Source organism: Taudactylus pleione, unplaced genomic scaffold (assembly GCF_031769625.1).
Source record: "Taudactylus pleione unplaced genomic scaffold, aTauple2 ptg000487l, whole genome shotgun sequence".
Classification (NCBI taxonomy): domain Eukaryota; kingdom Metazoa; phylum Chordata; class Amphibia; order Anura; family Myobatrachidae; genus Taudactylus; species Taudactylus pleione.
The window spans coordinates 6,717,989-6,737,462 of record NW_028284889.1 but is presented as its reverse complement, the minus strand read 5'-3'; the positions used below and the strand labels follow the sequence as shown (position 1 = coordinate 6,737,462).

The following is a 19,474-nucleotide window of genomic DNA, read 5'->3' as shown; positions in this document are numbered from 1 at the left end:
TTATTCACACAATCACTTTCCCCTTTTACAAGATGAAATGGATATGCCTTATTGCTGTGAACCGAATGTGTTATGGGTGTGGTATAAAAGATAGACCGTTAAAAGGTCGACAATGTCTAGATGCTGTAGATACCACATGTTAGACAGACAATATGTCGACATGGAAGAAGGTCGACCGGTACAAATGGTCGACACTTTTTTTTTATTTATCCCAAATCTTCACCCTAACTCGCCCCTTGGTGCCTAACCCTAACCGTTCCTTCTAGTGCCTAATGCTATCCCTCCGGTAAGTGCCTAACCCTAACTGTCGGGGTAAGTGTCTAACTCTACCCTTTGGCAAGTGCCTAACCATAAAAAAAGTGTCGACCATTTCAGTGTCGACCTTTTGACCATGTCCACTATTTGTTCATGTTGACCTTCTTCCATGTCGACCTTTAGTGTGTCTGTCTAACATCTGGTGTCTATCTAGACATTGTTGACCTTTTAACTCTCTGTCTATAGTCCGGAACCCATGTTTCATATATTTTAATCTTTAATTATTTTAAATAAGCCAAACCTACAAAACACATAAAACCAAAATCAGCATGGGCAGGAATATTAAGACACGTACGTATTGAAGCAAGCATAATAAAAAATCACACAGCATTATAAAAAATCTCAACAAACTTAATAAAAATAGAGGACTCAATGGAAACTATGCGCACAGCGCCATGATAAGATAAATACAGGCATTGTAAGTAAAAGGTAATAGTGAATGAGGATTAAGGTTCATTGTCCAATCAGATAGTGCAAGATCTGAGTAATGAAGGATACAGTTATAATTTACAAATGTCTCATGCCCAGGAAAGATAGTAATCAGTGACACTCAGGCCATGCAGCAAGAGCAAGCAGGTGCCAGTCAAGCCCAAACTGCAAGGATCCACACAAACATTAAATCCTTGAAGCCGGAATGTCAGTTAGAACCGGACTGTAACATAAAGGACTTCAGTATACTACTAGGGATAGCACAAAATAACTACATAGATGTGGCCTAAACCATAAAAGTTGCTAAACCAACAAGGGTCTGCATCCAAAGGAATCAAAGATTACTTACGTGTCCACTGTTGAATTAAGTTGACAAAGACCAATAAAAAAAGAGAGAATTACCGTAACCATATAACAGAAATTCTCAGCATTAAAATAAGCAAAATGAACCCCAACACTAGTATCCCCCCCCCACCCAGTATACTGTACCCCAATCATGGTACACCTGGATTCCTAACAACAAGGTACAATCAACTACAATATATACCCCCAAAAAAACCCACCCTCTATGCCAGATCCAACCTATGCCATACATTACTCCCTATTTATCTGCTACCTGCTCACCCCTTAATATAAAATATAAAAGATAAATTATGTATAGACTGTGGGGGCTATTTTTGCATATGACCATAAAGCAAGGTAGAGTAAGGTGCTCTCCAGCAATAGAAGGCTACAGAAAGAACAAAAGTAAACAGGCTAATACTGAATATAGGACATCTTCTTCTTCAGGGTCCATAGGGGATCCACAGAGATACCATGGGGTGTGTGTGGTCGGAGAGGCCCAGGCACCAAACAGTTAAGCTTGATCCTCCTCCACATATACCCCGCCCCCAGCCACAGGCCGACAGTTTTTCCTTTGGTGCGGCACGATACGGTTGCACCTTTTTAATAGGGAGACTGCTTTAGCAGTCCCAAGCTTTTATTTTTAGGAGTTATTTTATTTTACTGCAGAGCAAGCAATGCTAGGCATCCTAATGAATGCCTGTGCTGCTGCTCCATCTACCTCCGCCAGTGCCGCAACACCAGTAACTGGTCTGGTGATTTCGGCGGGCGCCACCGGGTCTTAGCTAGCCGCTCCACTGGGGACCCAGGGCTGCAGCTAGTCAGCAGAGACGCAGGTAAGGCGATTTCTGCTTGCGGGGAATCGCTAGTTGACAGTCCTTACCTCCGGTGGTGGAGACCTGCCGGAGGCCGCTGCAGTGGGGCGACTGGTTCGTCCGCTCCCCCACTAGACCATCGGGGCAAGTTAGATCTGGTGCCGGAGACTGTGGTGGCGGCCATTTTTCACGAGGCCAGCGCACCCGGGGGTTAATGCAGCAAAGGGGAGGTAGGCTCTCCCCCGGCAGCCCCTCCCCCAGCCCAGGTGGCGTTACCTCACTAAGGGCTTTCCCACTTCTGAGCTGCTCATCCTTCTACCCTCCTCCCTATATGAGACGCTCAGTAACCATTATTCAGTGCTCTGCTGAAGCTGCTGGTCTCAGGAGGTTTGGGTCCAGTCTACCTGTACACCTCTTCCCAGGGGCCAGGTTTTACAGTGCTCAAATCCTACCAACCTATGTGCTTGTGTAGTTGATTCAGAGCTCATTGTAATTCTATTTATATGCATTGTATGTGACTTGTGCTAGCTCTGCTGTGGTGATACACTTTAACTTTCTGACTGTCTGATATTCCTATCACTGCTATTTCTCCTTAACCATCAACTACCAGGTTTGTAGGGGTTCAATAGTACTTTACATTTACTTCCAAGGAGGATGCATATGGGGTACCGACATAGTAGTCTACTATGTCGGTACCCCATATGCATCTTCCTTGGATGGATGTTTATGCCCACTCAGCTCAGAATATGGCTGAAACGTCTGCCGCCTCTCAGCAAAAGTTACAGGCGGACAGACCATTAGCCACCAAAGTACATAACTGTATCATCCTCTCAGTCCACCCAACTTTCGGATGCTGATGCATCTGAGGAGGCAGATGACGCACAAGGTGCTTTCTGAGTCGCACACAGGTGAGGAGCACCGTCAGTGAACAGTGGATGTTCCTTCTTTAGTGAGGGCATTTTAATCTATCCTGAATATAGAGGATGATGATCCAGCCCCTAAACCTAAAACCCTGATGTTTAAACGTCAGAAGATGGTTAAGGCGAAATTCCCTCAATCAGAACAGCTCACTGAGCTCATGAGAGAAGCTTGGGGTGCTCCTGGCAAGCTGGTCCAGGTCCCAAAAAGACTAGCGTCTTTTTACCCTCTCCTTACTAAGCAGTGTACTAAATGGGAAGTCCCTCCCACTGTGGATTCGCATGTGGCACGCTTAGTCAGAAACTCTACGCTGCCTTTGCCGTCTATATCCTCCCTTGAGGAGGCCACGGATAGAAAGCTAGAAACTTGTCTCAAGTCAGTCTACTCGCTTTCTGTCACTATTACTAGGCCAGCTATGGCTGTGGCATGGGTGGCTAAGGCTATCAAAGGATGGGCAGGGGCACTGGAAGAGAGCCTGCCATCGGACGCTGCCAGGGAACAACTGGCCTATATCTCCCATATTCAGGATGCGGCCTCTTATTTGGGAGAAGCTGCATTGGATACTGGACTCCTTGCCTCTAAGGCATCTGCGACCTTAATAGTCGCACGCCAGGTCCATTGTCTACGGTCCTGGAAGGCGGACATGGGATCCAACAAGGTACTCGAATACTTAGCCTTCTCTGGAGACCGGCTGTTCGGCATAGAATTGGACAAGATTGTGGCTACTGTGGCAGCCTCAAAGTCTGCCTTTCTGCCATCAGCAACTGCTCTTAAGCCTAGGGTGTTCTCTTATCAGTCCTTTCGCCGCCAGGGTAAGGAAAGAGGATGGTCTTTTCCCAGGCAGTCTAGTTCATTCAAGACCACCAAGCCGCGAGTCAAGCAGCCTTGGTCAGCCAGACGTCCAGTTTCCAAGCCTGATTACAAACCTTCCGCCTGATGGGGCGGGCCTCCTCCTGGGGGATCCCAAGGTGGGAGGCCGACTCCTTCAATATGTTGGCTCTTGGCGGCAAACAACAACAGACGTCTGGGTCCGAGAAGTGGTCTCTCAGGGGTACGCCCTCACTTTCTTGAGGCGTCCTCCCAGCTATTTTTTTGTACAGGTCCCCCATCAGACACTGTCAAGGCCCTGGCCCTCCAGGAGTCCATTTACTCCCTGCTGTGTTCAGGGGTGATAATACCGAACTGCTTTTTATTCCACTCTCTTTTTGATTCTAGAGCCGAATGGGTCTCATCTGCCTATTCTGAATCTCAAACACCTCAACAAATTTATCAAGTTCTGCATGGAAACTTTACGATTAATTGTCCTGGCAATGGAGCCTGGGGATTTCATGGTTTCTCTGGACATTCAGGATGCATACCTGCATGTACCTTTTACTCCAACCCACCAGCGGTTCCTATGGGTTGCTGTTCTACAGCGACATTTCCAGTTTTGGGCACTACCCTTTGGTCTGTCAACAGCCCCTAGAGTCTTCAACAAAATAATGGCAGTACACCTCAGACGCCAGGGAGTCAGCATCCTGCATACCTAGACAACCTCTTAATCTTGGTAGACTTACTGGTTGTGTTACAATGCCATCTCCAGCTGACCAGGGACTGCCTGCAAGCACCTGGCTGGATCATCGGAAAATGTCCTCCCTATCTCCGTCACAGCAGATGATACATCTGGGGGCACTCCTAGATTCTCGAATACAGAGGATCTTTCTGCCAACAGACAAGGTTTTGACACTATACTTGCGTGTGCACAACTTGCTCCACAATCGGTGGGTATCCATTCACTCAGCAATGCAGGTCCTGGAGTCCATGGTGTCCACCTTTGATATAAGGTGGAATACGCCCAGTTCCACTCCAGGCCTCTACAACAACTGATTCTCTCCGGGTGGAAAGGACGGTATCATCTGATACGGTCCCAGATGATACTCCTCTCTCCGGAGGTTCGGCTTTCCCTCTCATGGCGGCTACAGACGTCCCACCTGGACAAGGGTTGCCTCTTCTGGATTCAAGATTGGGGACTTCTCATGACAGATGCCAGCCTTCGAGGATGGGGCGCGGTAGTCGGTCATCATTCCTTTCAGGGACGGTGGACGACTCAGGAAAACTCACCTACCCATAAACATTCTGGAGCTTCGAGCAGTATACAGAGCACTCACTCAGGCGCAGGATCTCCTCTACGGCAGGCCAGTCCAGATCCAGTCCGACAACGCGACTGCAGTAGCCTACCTCAACCATTAGGGAAGCAAGCGAAGTCGGGCGGCAATGCAGGAAGTGGCAAACATTCTGGTCTGGGCTGAAGGTAATCTCCCAGCAATCAATGCAATGTTCATTCCAGGAGTCCTCAACCAGGAAGCGGACTTCCTAAGCCGTTAGGACATAGATGCCGGAGAATGGGCTCTCCATCCAGATGTCTTTCAACTCCTGGTGGACAAATGGGGCCTGCCAGATGTAGACCTCATGGCCTCACTACACAACCACAAGGTCCCCAGGTACGGGTCCAGGACCAGAGACCCCTCAGCCACCTTCGTGGACGCTCTGGCAGTGAGGTGGGACTTCAATCTCGCATACCTCTTTCCTCCTTTCTCCCTCCTTCCGAGGGAGCTACGAAAGTTCAAGCAAGAAGGCGGCACGGTGATACGAATAGTCCCAGCCTGGCCCAGGCGACATTGGTTCACCGACCTACGGAGTCTCTCCATAGACTCCGTTTCCACGATCCTCTACGGCAGGATCTACTAGCACAAGGTCCTTGCTGGCACCCGGATCTACCTCATCTGTCTTTGACGGCGTGGCTCTTGAGTCATCCCTCTTAAGAGCCAAGGGTTTCTCTCACTCTGTGGTCCAGACAATGCTCAGGGCACCTAAGCCTGCCTCAGCCCGCATCTATTAGAGTTTGGCACTCTTACTTTCAATGGTGCTCCCCCATAGGTTATGACCCTACAGTTTTTAGGGTCTCCAGGGTGCTTGCCTTTCTCCAGGCTTGTTTAGACCTTGGTCTACGTCTGGCCTCCCTTAGAGTTCAGGCTTCTGCTCTGTCAATCAGGTTCCAGCGAAGAATTACTCCCCTGCCTGATGTTAGAACATTCTTTCAGGGGGTTCTAAGTCTTTAACCTCCTTATGTCCCTCTGGTATCTCCGTGGAATTTATCCTTGGTTCTCAGGGCTCTACAGGCTCCTCCGTTTGAAGGGTATCTGATTTAGCAGCGCTCTTCTGTCGCTCCCCATTCTTCTGCTGTCATCTGGACAGAGCTGTCCTCCGTACTTGGGCTGGGGTACCTCCCTAAAATGGTATCCCGGTTCAATTTGAATGAAGAGATTGTGGTTCCAGCTTCCCAGTCCTCTGATCTTTCTGTAGGGGAAGCCTCCTTGGATGTGGTTCGTGCTCTTCGGATCTATGTGGATCATACTAATTCCATTAGGAAATCTGATTCTCTCTTTGTGTTGCACGGCTTTCACAAGCGAGGCTGGCCAGGTAACAGACTCTCTGGCTCGTTGGCTCCGCATGACAATCTCTCAGGCATACACGTAGGCTGATCTTCCTGTTCCAAACAGGGTTCCAGCTCATTCTACTCGGTCTATTGGACCCTTGTGGGTGGATCAATGTGGCGCTTCTGCTGAACAGTTGTGCAAGGCGGCCACATGGTCTTCTGTCCACACCTTTCTTAGGTTTTATGCCTTTGATACCTTTGCCTCTTAGGATGCTTCCTTTTGGGCGTTGAATTCTCCTTTCTGCTCAGGGGTGTCCCTACCCTTAGGGAAACTGCTTTGGGGCATCCACATGGTATCCCTGTGGATCCCCTATGGACCCTGAAGAAGAAATTAAGAGTTATGGTAGACTTACCTTTGTTAACTCTTATTTTTTCAAAGTCCACAGGATCCACAGAGCGCCCACCCTGACACACACCTGACTTCAATGAGTATTTTTTCTCTTGATCACCGATTCCTTCATTTTCTGGGAGAGCAGTAATGTTCTTCCTTTTCTTCTTTCCTGCTTGGGCTTGTTTACAAAACTGTCTGCCTGTGACTGGGGGTGGGGTATATGTGGAGGAGGACCGATTCATCCTGGGAGCTAAAGCTTAACCGTTTGGTGCCCAGACCTCTCCGACCACACACATACCATGGTATCCCTGTGGATCCTATGGACTTCGAAGAAATAGTTAACAAAGGTAAGTCTGCCATAACTCTTAATATAATAACATTATCATTATGCTCAGAATATAAAGTTGACAAACAGCAGACCACAAAGTAAGTTGTCAAGATGTAGATAAATATAATCAGATAATGGTTAAACAAATGGATCACAAAGAAGTTAACAGATAACTTGAGAACCAACAAGGTTTAAAACCATGAATATACTAAAGAAGGACCATGATTAGTCCCAAGATGTTTCAAAAAAAGAGTCTGTTCACCAGCCACCATAAGCAGCCAGGTAGAAGCAACATAATATACTACATGGGTCTCGAAAGTGCAGCTGAATGTGGATGAACCTAAACCAAAGTGTTTGAAGTAGCATAGACATAGGGAAACAGCACAGCCCACTGCCCCATATACGAGGGCTGATTGAAAAGTAATGAGACTGCCTCTGTTTTTCTGTTCTATAGGTAGACGTGGCAACGCTACGCTGGTTATTGTGAAGTTCATGCATCAATGTGTCTGAACCTACAGTTGGACTGCCGTAGTCGTCTTTGTTTGGTCACAGCGAATGGAAGATCTTTGTATGTTTCGTCATGGTGGATGAGAAAGACGTGTCTGTGAGATTACGTCAGATATGTGTGATTGAATTTTGTATCAAACTTGGAAAAAGCGGAAATGAACCTCTTGAAATGTTACAGCAAGCATAGTATTTTGGTGGTGGAAGCACTTGAAAGATGGCAATCCGCAAGTGACTGTCCACCGCGGTTACAGATGTCAACATTTCCAAAACTGTGGAGATGTTGCAAAACGACAGAAGGTTAACTGTACGCAAATTTTCGGTTTCACTTGGCATCTCATTCAAACGGGTTCAGCATATTGTGACAAAGGAACTGATAATGCATTGCGTGTGTGCCAGGTGGTTAGGCGGAAATCTCACAGAAGAGCAGATGCGACGACGAGTTGAATCATGCAGGAAAACCGTTCGATACCCAATTTCCTGACATCGATTGTGACGAATCGTGGATTCGTCATTATGATCTGGAATCAAAATAGTCCAGTATATGAAAACAAGCGAATTGCATCCACCCAAAAAATTCTGTGTGATTCCTTTGGCGTGTAAAGTCTCGCTTCTGCTGTTTTTTGATGCGCACGTTATGATCCTACAACACTGGGTTCCCCGAGGACAGATATTTAATGGTGACTACGTCCTGAAAACCCATTTGCATGAAGCCATGAGAACGAAAAGTCCACATTTGCTAAAGAAACAGTGGTTTTTGCTCCAAGACAATGCTTGACCACATGTTGCTGCTGTCGCATTGGCAGCACTGACTGAAATTAATGGGACCGCACTGGAACAACCACCATATAGCCGGACTTGGCTCCCGGTGATTTCTGAGCATTCCCAATCCTGAAAAAACAATTGCACAGAAATAAGTTCTCAACAGATGATGAAGTGAAAATTGCCACAGTTACAACACTAAAAGTGATGTTACAAAACCGTGTACTGCACGTCTTTGAATCGTTGTTGAAACGGTGAAAAAAATTTATTGAATGTGACGGACGCTACTTTGAAAAAGAAAAATGTTCAAATCCTGTGGAGTCATCTGATTCTGAAGTAAAAAAAATTGGTCTCATTACTTTTCAATCAGCCCTCATATTCTGAGTCACGGAGTCCTCCAGGCACGAAACAACATCATAACCAGTAAATTGCAAGGACAGTGCTAGATCTGTCCTGGAAGCTGTCACAAGAAGGAAACCCATCTGTATAGTATAGTAGCAAGTACGTCCCTACAGATCACTGTATAGTTGTTGACATGCCATAATCCGGGAGGGAAAAGTATGAATGGCCGGGGACAAGATAAACCACTTTCTTTAAGTGAAATGAACGGTCTGCCTCCCCTAAGCACTCTGGCAACCATTTTACATTCTACATAATAAGTAATAGACCAAAGTGCACCTCCCCTCTTCAAATCGGTTACCTGTTTTTCTTATGAGACAATGGTGTACAGGAGTTGCTGAAGAGTAATGTCCATATCGCCAGATGGAGAGTCAAAAGCCTGAGAAGGCATATCTTGTGATAAAGTGATAGTACACCTCACAGATAATCAGCACCGGAAACAAATTTACCAGCACCCGACATGATAGTAGAAATCTCCAATGGTGGCTGGAGAATCCCACAACAGGAGACTGGTAAGAATTGCACCTCAGGAGCAGTAGGTAGAGGAGAGGTTAAGCGTTGATGGTAAGGGACCGCATACCATAGGATGGCACCCAAGGCAGTAATGGTGAACATCAAAGCGTCTGGGCATCTGGAGGATAAGCAGGCCATGACCTCCAACACAGCACTCGAGAATAAAGATGAGGCCCCACTGGGCTACAACCCCACAAGGAAAGGAAATATCACATAGGTGAAGGTCTAAAAAAAGAACAGATAAGTATCAGAGTGTGATCTCCGAATACTTTCAACATGGTACTAGTACAAAAATCCCTAGATAAAAATGACACACCGGTAATGCTGCAATCTGGGATGGGATAGCAGTTTAACTGGATGGCACCCAGGGTAGTAATGGCAATCATCAAAGTGTCTGGGCATCAGGAGGGTGAGCAGGCCATGACCTCCAGCACAGCACTCCAGAACAAAGATGAGGCTCCACAGGACCACAACCCCATAAGGAATTATTGTTTTTTAACAAATTATTTTATTTATTTATTTTTGCAAATGATTGTATTATGGGGGCATGGCCTTGACAGGTATGGTACGAGTAGTGTGGCTTGGAGCTACCCAGCAAAAAAAATCCTGTTTGACTATCCTGAGGCTAACTGAGGACTCCCTGCTCCAAGTACACTTATCAGACATTTTCCTGCTCCTTTGGAGAAGCTTGCGGTGGACTCCGAGCTCCAGCTCTGACTGCTGTCCACGCTAGTTTGCGTTTGGGGGCCTTCTCTACTTCCAGGCGCCGGACTGCAGCTGCTCTCTTCTTCTGCTGGCTGCCTCGCTGGCTGTTGGGTCTCTCCTGGCCGCCCGACCGCTCCTGCCTTTTGCTGGGTGCTGTATACTGCTCCTGATCACTGGCTACTCCTCCATTTCTGGATTCTGTGACATTGGTTCCTTGCTGAGGTCTTATACCCACCACCATCTTGACTGTCTGGGAACGCCAGGGTGCCGTTTTGGTTATTTTCTGCCTTTTTTCGCTGGTTGCTGGAGTTCTTCCTAGTGATTGGCGGCTCCGTCTAGTCAGCTACCTTATGTGCTGTGGATCATTGCTGTCCTGCGGCTGTCTCCTTGCTGGTCCCTGTGACACAGCCCCCTACACAAGCCTCCTGTCCGCTAGAGCCGCCTCGGAGCTGATCTCCGCTGCTGTGTGACTCCTGAGTTCTCTTTCGACTTCTTCTCCTTCTGTCTACCATCATAGACCTGGCTTTGCTGGGCTCTTCTGGTTTTCCTGGCGATAAGGGCTACCCTGTGAATCTTCATATACCGGTCTCCTGTTTATTGCTACCCTCTGGACTTTAATTTTGTTGCTGGTACTTACCTGTTGCTACAGTTCCCTCCTGCTGTGTTTGAATCTTATGCAGGCAAAATGGAATTACATTTTCAAGCCATTACTGACTCAGGGTTGAGGGTGGCATTTCAGGTGGCGGCACTGCATTCTGAGTTGTCTTTTCTATGTCAAGGTATGTAAAAATGGCGGATTAGGATTACTTTGATTGAAAGTTGTATTTTCATACTGGAAGACTGTGCTACACTTGTCACTGGTCTGCTGATCCCCTTAAGGTGCCCACACACATACCGATGTCCTCACGATACGATTTTATGGCCAATTTCCTCATGAACTTTCATGGGAGCTCCCTTGCCGTCGTGATCACGATTTGGAGTTAAAAATGTCCAATCTGACTAAAGATCTATCTTGCAGCCAATGCATTGTATCCCATATTGGCTAATCTGCCCTACAGCATGGCAGATCAGAAGATGCAATGTACGACGAGCGGGGACGCGCATCGGCATTGTGCTCGTGAGTATAAACCCATGTTTGATAGTGTTTGCCTGTCCTCATAATGCTTAATTATTATTCATGCTTTTGAATTCTATTTCAATGTATTTGTATGCTGTAACTGTGTTTTTCCTCATTAGTATTTAATTGCCTCAAGAGTTTTATCTGCACAACTATACTTTTAGTTTTTCTGCTTTCTCCTAGATTGTTTGGGTTTTATATTTGGTTAGGCTATTTTGTTTATTACTTTTTGAAGTCTCTCTGTAGACTCTTAGGAACTCATTCAGAGCCGGTCGTTGCGGCCGCACGGTCGTAAGGTAAAAGGGGTCGGATATGCAAATGAAGCGCTCGCAAGTTGCGTTGTTAAGATGGGATCGTTAGCTGGACGAGCGAGGGGAGGATGCGGCCGTAAGACTAAAAATACGCCCCCTTCTCGTTCCCATTACACGTCATCTCCGGGCATATAAGGATTAATCGAGACCATCGGGAACCATCGGAGCTGGTCGTAGACCTTAAGGTTGACCATACCCTCTCTTAAGCACTGCGATCAAGTCAGTGTAAAAACCTCCCATGTCACATGTGCCATGACTCTACTTAGTTAATTATGCACTCCCATAAAACGCCGTTTGCATAGTCAGGCACGCCTGCGTTCGGATCTCCACTCCCCCATTCACAAGCACCTTCCCCTGTTACCACCCACAAACGCCTCATCCTGTCACTCAAACTAACGACCTGGCCAAGTTGAAGGAGAGAGCAATTTCTGATTGTAATAGCTAGTTTGCGCACGTGCATTGCGAATTTTACGCATGCGCAGTTTAGCGAACATCGGTGGCGTACGACCGTGCGGTTGCAACGACCGACTCTGAATGAGGTCCTTAGATCCTGGGCAGGTTACACTATGGCCTTAGTGTTTGCAGGAATAGTTTCTCCCATGCTTTTCTGTAGTTTTTTTTTTTTTTCTGGTGGGGGGAGTTGTTTGGGGATCCATATATGCAGTAAGTTAGTGGTCATATAGGGTGGGATGTGGTTGTTCTTGCTGTGTTTCTCATTTACATCTCTGATCTCATTTCACACTCCTGCCCGCCCACTTCGCTCAACAAATGCATGCCGCCTCTCATGCCAACTGATTACTTCCTCCCACCAAGATTGTGTCCATGCTGCTCCCTACCTCTGGAACTCTCTCCCTCTCCCTATCAGACACTCCACCTCTCTACAAATCTTCAAACAGGCTCTCAAGACGGGATGCAGTTTATTTACCAGCGTCTGGAATCCCGATGCTGGAAGCCTGACTCCGTACTAAAGATAGGCATTTAAATAGAAATGCCTATCTTTAGCCAGACGCGGAAATCCTGATGCCCGACATCCCGAACGAAGGTAAGTGAAGACTGTTAGCTGTTAGCCCTGGGTGGGGGGGTAGGGGTGGGGGTTAGTTTTAGGTACTTAGGGTTAGGCGCCCCCTGGGGAGGGTTATGGTCAAGCTAGGGGAAGGGGGGGTTAGGCACCACTGTGGGGAGGCTAGGGGTAGGCATCCCCCAGGGAGGGTTAGGTCTAGGGTGCGGGAAGGGGGGTTAGGGAAAGTCAAGCCGGGGGGAGGTTATGGTTAGACACCACTAAGGGAGGGTTAGGGGGGGAGAGGGGATGGTTATGGTACTTACCAGCCCCATTTGGGATCCTGACAGTTCAGGCTTCCAGCGTTGGTATTTAGTGCGCAGGCAATACATCCGGCTGCATTTCATACTGATTCCCTCAAGACCCACTACTTCATGAAAGCCTACCAGCTCTCCCGCTGCTCCATGCTTCCTCCTCTGCAATGGGGAACCTCTGAAGAAATTGATCCTTTCTGGAAAGGCAGTGTCTTGAGTCGGTTTTCACTACTCATGCAGGAGATCACATGGTCTGGAAGCCGCAAGCTCCGCCTGCCGCCCTGACTTTCTACCTGCTGACCTATAGGAGCAGGTAGAAAGTCAGGGCGGCAGGCGGAGCAATCATATAGAGGACGCAGCGCTGTAAGACCATCGCCGGAGGTTAAAGCCGGAAGCCACCTGATCATACAGCTCCGTGTTTGAGGGAAGCCCACGGAGGACACAGCCTTCAGTCCACCTTACCAAGCGATGAAACATGCAATACTGAAGCTCCGCTAAGTCCAGGACCAGTACACAGGAACGGACGAAGGTAGGAGGTGCGCGCACCTGCAATTCATGTGGCCACATATACAAACACTAGTTTTTCTATCATCCTCATTCTATCCATACGGAGTATTTTTTCATACTGGAACTTTAAAAGGACAATCAACCATTTTGCATACTACCATTTTTTTATCAATAGTCCCTATTAAGAGATTTATGCATATTTTATATATATATATTTTTAATTTTATTTTTTGTGCCATATTTTTTGCCTGTTTATTTGATTGTAAACGAACCACCTATTTGTGCATTCATCCTATTATTTTTTTAATCTCTTTACATTTTATATCGATTCAAATCTTGTACATTTTATACTATTTAAATAAATAAATAAATATATATTTTAATTTTACCCAGTATATCATATTATTAGATGTGTGCCCAATAAGACCAAAACCCACAACCTAATAAAAGGAGCTTGACTTTACAGCTGAATGGGGGGACCCACCAGAAAGGTCCTGGTTTCATACCACAGTGTGGATCGAAAGCAATTCTTTGTGACTTTCTAAAAATAGTTACGGTTTTGAGGACCCTCCAAATCAGGCAAATCTGAAGTGTCACATAAATTGCAGTCCTATTTATACACTTTTCAGTTTCAGTTGCTAGCTTTCTATACCAGTTCCATGTTAACCATAACAGCACTCATATCTATAGATTACACTCTCTGCAGTCCGATTTACCTGACCACCATGGTATGGATGCTGGCTAGACTCTCTACTAAAATAGCACAAGTGTAGTCCATTACTATGCTAGGTTTGTTGCTGTGGAAGGAGAAAGAACAGCATGTTTGTGGAAAATCCAGTACTTATTTTACCCAACACATAGACATAGTTAACCATCATTGATCTGTCTTGAAACCACCTGAGACCTCTTGGGGCAGTTACCATCATCACTCTTGGTGCCACCTTCCAACTGCAATCACTTAAAATATAAGAAATTTAAAGGTGATCGTAATTAAATATATTTAAGTTAAATATATTAATGTGTGGGAGTTATTTTCTTCCGCAAATCAGATGTCAAATTAAAGGTACTTGAAACCACTTCTAGTGGGTTCGGTATACTAAGTCGACATAGTACAAATTTTAACAGGCAGACGTGCAAATGTTGACAGCCGCCATATTGACAGTGGTGACATGTCAACATGATCACAATGTCGACAATGTATTTTTCGTGTAATCCCAATACTAGCCCTAACAGTAAAAATGATGTTTTCATGATGGCATGTCAAAATGGCATGTGTCAACATTTTGCATGGTTCGACATTTCAACCATGTTGTCGTCATGATATTTGACATTCCGATGTCGACACAATGAACGTCAGCATAGTGAATATGGACATGACTGCACACCCTTCTAGTGACCTTTTGCAGAACATGAATCATTGGAAGGAGAGAACAGTAGCTAGCACTCAGCTGCTCTGTACATGTGAATAGAAGTGTCAACCATCTCAAGTTTAACACTATATTTACACTTTTTAAATAAATAATTAAGTTATGTCAAGGACCATTCATTTATATGTTTGTAGAAGTTTACTGGTTGGTTTGTTTTAGTGGTCCTTTAATATCAGACAGCTAAATGGTAGTTTTATTCTACTAAGTTTAAGTTCTCTCAAGTGAATTATCCAGAGGCTCTCTTTATATTAAACAATAAAGAAAAATATTTCTGATTCAACCTGACCACTGCAAGCTTGGCATCTGTGTTAAATTCTTTCCTTAATTAGTCACAAACTTGTTTCTGCCATGCCAAAACAGCTATAATTAATTTATGTAGGATGTCCTTTCAAAATATTTTGTTTCCTTATCACTAGTTTTAATATAAATTAGCTAAATTGTTTGGACTATTATATTTATCTTTAGCAATATCACTGTACGTAGTGTTATAATTATGTTTTCAGATGATACATGGTTCAAGCTAAACATATGCTCCAATTAATATTCTAAAATATTTATGGTTGGAAATAGCTGTGCTCTCTAAAAATAATTCATTTCTAATCATTATTTTTCCAAATTGTAGTCATTATTTTGAATGCATGTATGGAGATTTACAATGCATATATTCTGTATACCTTTACATGACATTGTAAATTGGTGTCTAAGTGCTAAATAAAATAGATGTGAGTGAAGTGAATGTACACAACCCCTCAGTAATGACAGAAGATTAAACACATACATACATACATACATACATACATACATACATAAAGCCGCTAAGTCGTGTCTCTTTTATTGTCAGTAGTCTGTGTGGCAATAGTGTGGAAAGGCTTGTCCTCACCAGTGGGAAATTGTTAGCGGTATGTTCTTTATGTATGCAATATCAGCACAGTATCTGTTATTAGTAAATTTGGACATACTAATATTAGTTCTTATTTCTCTCCTATTCTGTGTCAGTCACTGCAGTGCTCTCAGCTAGTTGGCTTCTAATAGGTTAAGAAACTGATATGCAGATTAGAAGCATATTTCTGAAGTATTCATGTCATACAACACAATTCCTTTCACTTAAATGGTGCTTCTTGAGTAAACACAATGAATAAGATTTGTCTTTCTAAATAAATCAAATGTTTTTCAGAAAAAGCCAGAACCCCAACCCCCTGTTTCTACTAATCCATTCCTGGATGATGACAACATGATGGAGGAGTCTGCTCTGCAGAGTGATTTCGAAAAAGTGAGTATTGACTGGCTGCTTATACATTCTTAAAGAATAGATAATGTTGGTTTATTGTTATGATCGTCAGGATGCTGGTGCTCAGAATGCTGATGCCAGAATCCCGACAGGAGTCAGAATCCCGGCATCCCTACTGCTGACATTCCGACAGTCATGTTGCGTAAACATGCAGCGATTTTTTAGGACGACGGAACGATAACTATATCGTTGTTGTTCAGTCGTCCAAAAAATCGTTCAGTTTCAGCTCCAAAACGATGAACGATAACGACCAATGCGTGCTCCCGTTTGTAGTTGGTAGTTATCGTTCATCGCCCGAACCTCCCCTCCAACCTGACGATCTTGTCAGGTTGAACATGTTCGGGGATGAGGGAGGGTGGCCGGCACTGAACAGAATCGTTCTTGATATCGTTCAGTGTTTGTGCTCAGTGTAGTTAACGACACCCCTGCCAGGGACACATGGTACGATGTCGTTCATGGAAAGACTCATCCCGTGTGTATGCACCTTAAGTATTAGAGATGGTGGGAGGGTTGGGCACTAGAGGGAGGATTAGAGTTAGGTTGCGGGGAGGAGGTTAGGGTTAGGCTGCGGGAGGGGAGGGTTAGACAACTTGCTCATTGATAATGATGACTAGTATCAAACCAAGCATAAGGATAGGGGGTGGGTGTACCACAAAATATGTACAATTCGGCATATGGGTGAATATAGGCTTATTTTTTTCGTGCACACGATGCAGGAGTATATTGGCGCGTTGTGTTTCTCTGCATCAGACAGACCTAGGGCTCAGCAGGGTGAAATGCCACTATGACGGCGGTCAAGTACCAGCAAAGGAACCTCATTGTGTCACCGTCTCACCCCAGACAGGCTTATTTATATACGCAGCTCTATGGGGCTACAAACAAAACGAGTCTGGGAGTATTGAAAGTAAAGGATATGGGCTGCACTTACTCGTGCTGCTTGCAGACTCCCAGCTAATTGAATTGGACCCTAAATGTAAAAAAAAAATAGAAACATTAACTCTATCGCAAAACTGGTACCAGTGGTAGTGATATGGTGATTATTACAAACAACATATTTGTAGTGTTACCCTGGTGCACATGATTCTGCTAGCGTTATAAATGCAAATAAAATATTATAATACTATGGGTTTTTTTACAGCCTAAGAAACCCAAAGCACCGGAAAATCCATTCCATGGCATCATTTCAAAGTGCTTTGAGCCTCATCTTTACGTGTACATAGAATCTCAAGACAAGTAAGTTGTCTTAATAGCATGCATATTGCACTTCTATTTTACTATTTCATATTCTGAATTCCAATATCTGTTGTACAAGTGATTTATTTTTCACCTTTACATAACTTCAAATAAGTAAATTCCACATGGAACCAAAATTCCATACCTATGTTTATGCATACAGGTTAGTGTGCCTAGAGGAGAGAATTGCCTTTTGGTTACCTCCTGTACCAGTTACATCCTCAGGCCCAGTGTTCCTAGTTTCCGGTAATTTGTACCATAAATGAAGAAATAAACGCATTTTACCTTTTCCAAATAGATTCTGTAATTATTGCTGACTGCGCATTTTTTAGATTCCTATTATTATAGTATTACTGTATGAATATTCTATAAAAATGTTATCATCGTTTTGTTAGACATTTTGTAAATCAGCTATTTTAAGTGAGACATACAGTATGTACTTTGAAATAGATTTTGTTTTTAAAACATACTCTCCATTTAAATGAAAACTTGCAATATAACTGGCCCTATTTACGATATCTGTTGCTTCGTAGACACAGGGCAAACAGATTTGCAGCTTCAACCACAATGGGTTTCATATATTTGGTAAAGTTATTATACCAAAGTGATCATAAGCTGACCATTCATTCTTACCCAGCTTATTAATGGACACATTGTCCAATAGTAGCTCTCATAGCTAGGGTAAACAGAAACAAGGTGTCTGCGCCAGTGTCAACACACAAATCACAAGACTGTAAATATTAATATAACATATAAATTTATTAAACATATAAATGAATGAACTGCAGTTCAACTAATTATTAAAACAAATATATTATCACACATTTGCTGTTCTTTTAGGCTGTGTATAATGCAACAATGTAGCTAAAATGGATATATTCAAATTCTGACATAATGTATCTTTAGTGACTCTCAATCAAAGTAGCAAATAAATATGTCATTAATCTCAGTGTCATGAGGGTGGTGATCACAATAAACATGTAAAGATTGCAAAACAGAGGCAGTCTAATTGATATACAGTATGTCACCATATATAGCCCAAAAATCAAAAGCGGTTCCTCAAAAAAGTAAGCTGTATATTTAGTAGCGCTATTGCACAGTGTATTAAACGGAGGGTCTCCTGACCAAATTCACGCTCCCTTGTCTCCCTAGTCCCGGTGATGGCAAGTATAAATGGACTCACCAGTTCTTTCCCCTCCCAGGAGCTCACGACTAGTATGTTGGATTAGATGTATAAGGCTAAGTCGCGCCGCTCCAGCGGCTGCCGACCTGAGTGCAGGAGGGATAGGGTGAATGCCCGGCAGTTCTTTCTCCTCCAGGGGATCCCGACTGGTGTGTGGGATTAGATGTGTAAAGCTGAGTCGTGCCGCTCCAGCGGCTGCCGACCTGAGTGCAGGAGGGATAGGGTAATTGCCCGACTGTAGTGGCTCACCGCAGCAAACTGACTCCGGGAGAGGGAGATAGGGATGCCAAAGGATGTGGACTCCACATGTAGAGCCGTAAAACAGCTCGAAATGATGCAAGTCCAGGCACTATTAGGTGAATCAGCAAAGGACCGCTGACAGCCAGTGAGTAGATAATGCAATCCAAGCACATAAATGCTGGTTAAAAGCAGTCCACTCTATTTCTTTGTTCCTTGACGCGTTTCTCCCCTCTTGCAGGGGTTTTTTCAAAAGGCAAATGAGATGGGTGCTTGATCAGCTTTTGCCTAAATTAGAACTTAAAAATAACAATGTAGATGTGAGTAGCATCCAAATTCTAAGGGGGTGATTCAATTGGAAGTGATGGCCACAATATACTGTTCCAGAATGGTGCATCACGACCAGCAACATCACTATTTGTTTCTTGCACCCCATCGATATGCACAGGTAAACTAGTGATGTTGCAGATACCGTAATGGGCATATATGTGCGTAGTCCAACATGGCAAACCGTGTGAGCAGTTGTGCCTCTTTAGACGCAGCAGCTGTCAGCGACACACCCGCGTTTTCCTAGCCACCTTCCTAATACTTCCCAGTAACGCCCCCCAAAATCCACACAACCTGTGTCCAAATTCGTTCTGCATCATGCAGTAACAAGCGGGACTCATGCGCTGCTCGACAAGGATGCAAGCACAGTACTTTGGCCAACTGCATTCATATCTACATAACGTGCAATCCAGAATCAGGCCCAAAATGTGTGGCAATAATATTGTAGCCAAATAAGGCAGCCTATCAAATGAGGGCACACCTTAAGCTGGGTACACACTTGAAAGACGCACTGGTCATCCAACTGTCCTGAAGGTGCAATCATGTATCTACGATGCACAGCGCATCGTCCCATCTGACGTGCAGCACACCAGATGGGACAGTGGGATAAACGATATGTACAAACGACATATTGGAAGTACACACTATGCGATGGTCATGCAGAGTGGTTGCAGGTACCAAGATTGCACAACAAATC

The 19,474-nt window shown here is 44.7% G+C and overlaps 1 protein-coding gene across 2 annotated transcripts in view; it reads left to right on the top strand.

The window, feature by feature from the left end:
• VPS53 (VPS53 subunit of GARP complex) overlaps window positions 1–19,474 on the top strand; it is a 235,492-nt gene that overhangs the window by 100,060 nt on the left and 115,958 nt on the right. For both annotated transcript variants that reach the window (XM_088449555.1, XM_088449556.1), the window contains 2 exons: window positions 15,684–15,779; window positions 16,936–17,030. In XM_088449555.1, the coding sequence (XP_088305681.1) occupies window positions 15,684–15,779; window positions 16,936–17,030 (191 nt within the window). The remainder of the gene's footprint in view (window positions 1–15,683; window positions 15,780–16,935; window positions 17,031–19,474) is intronic.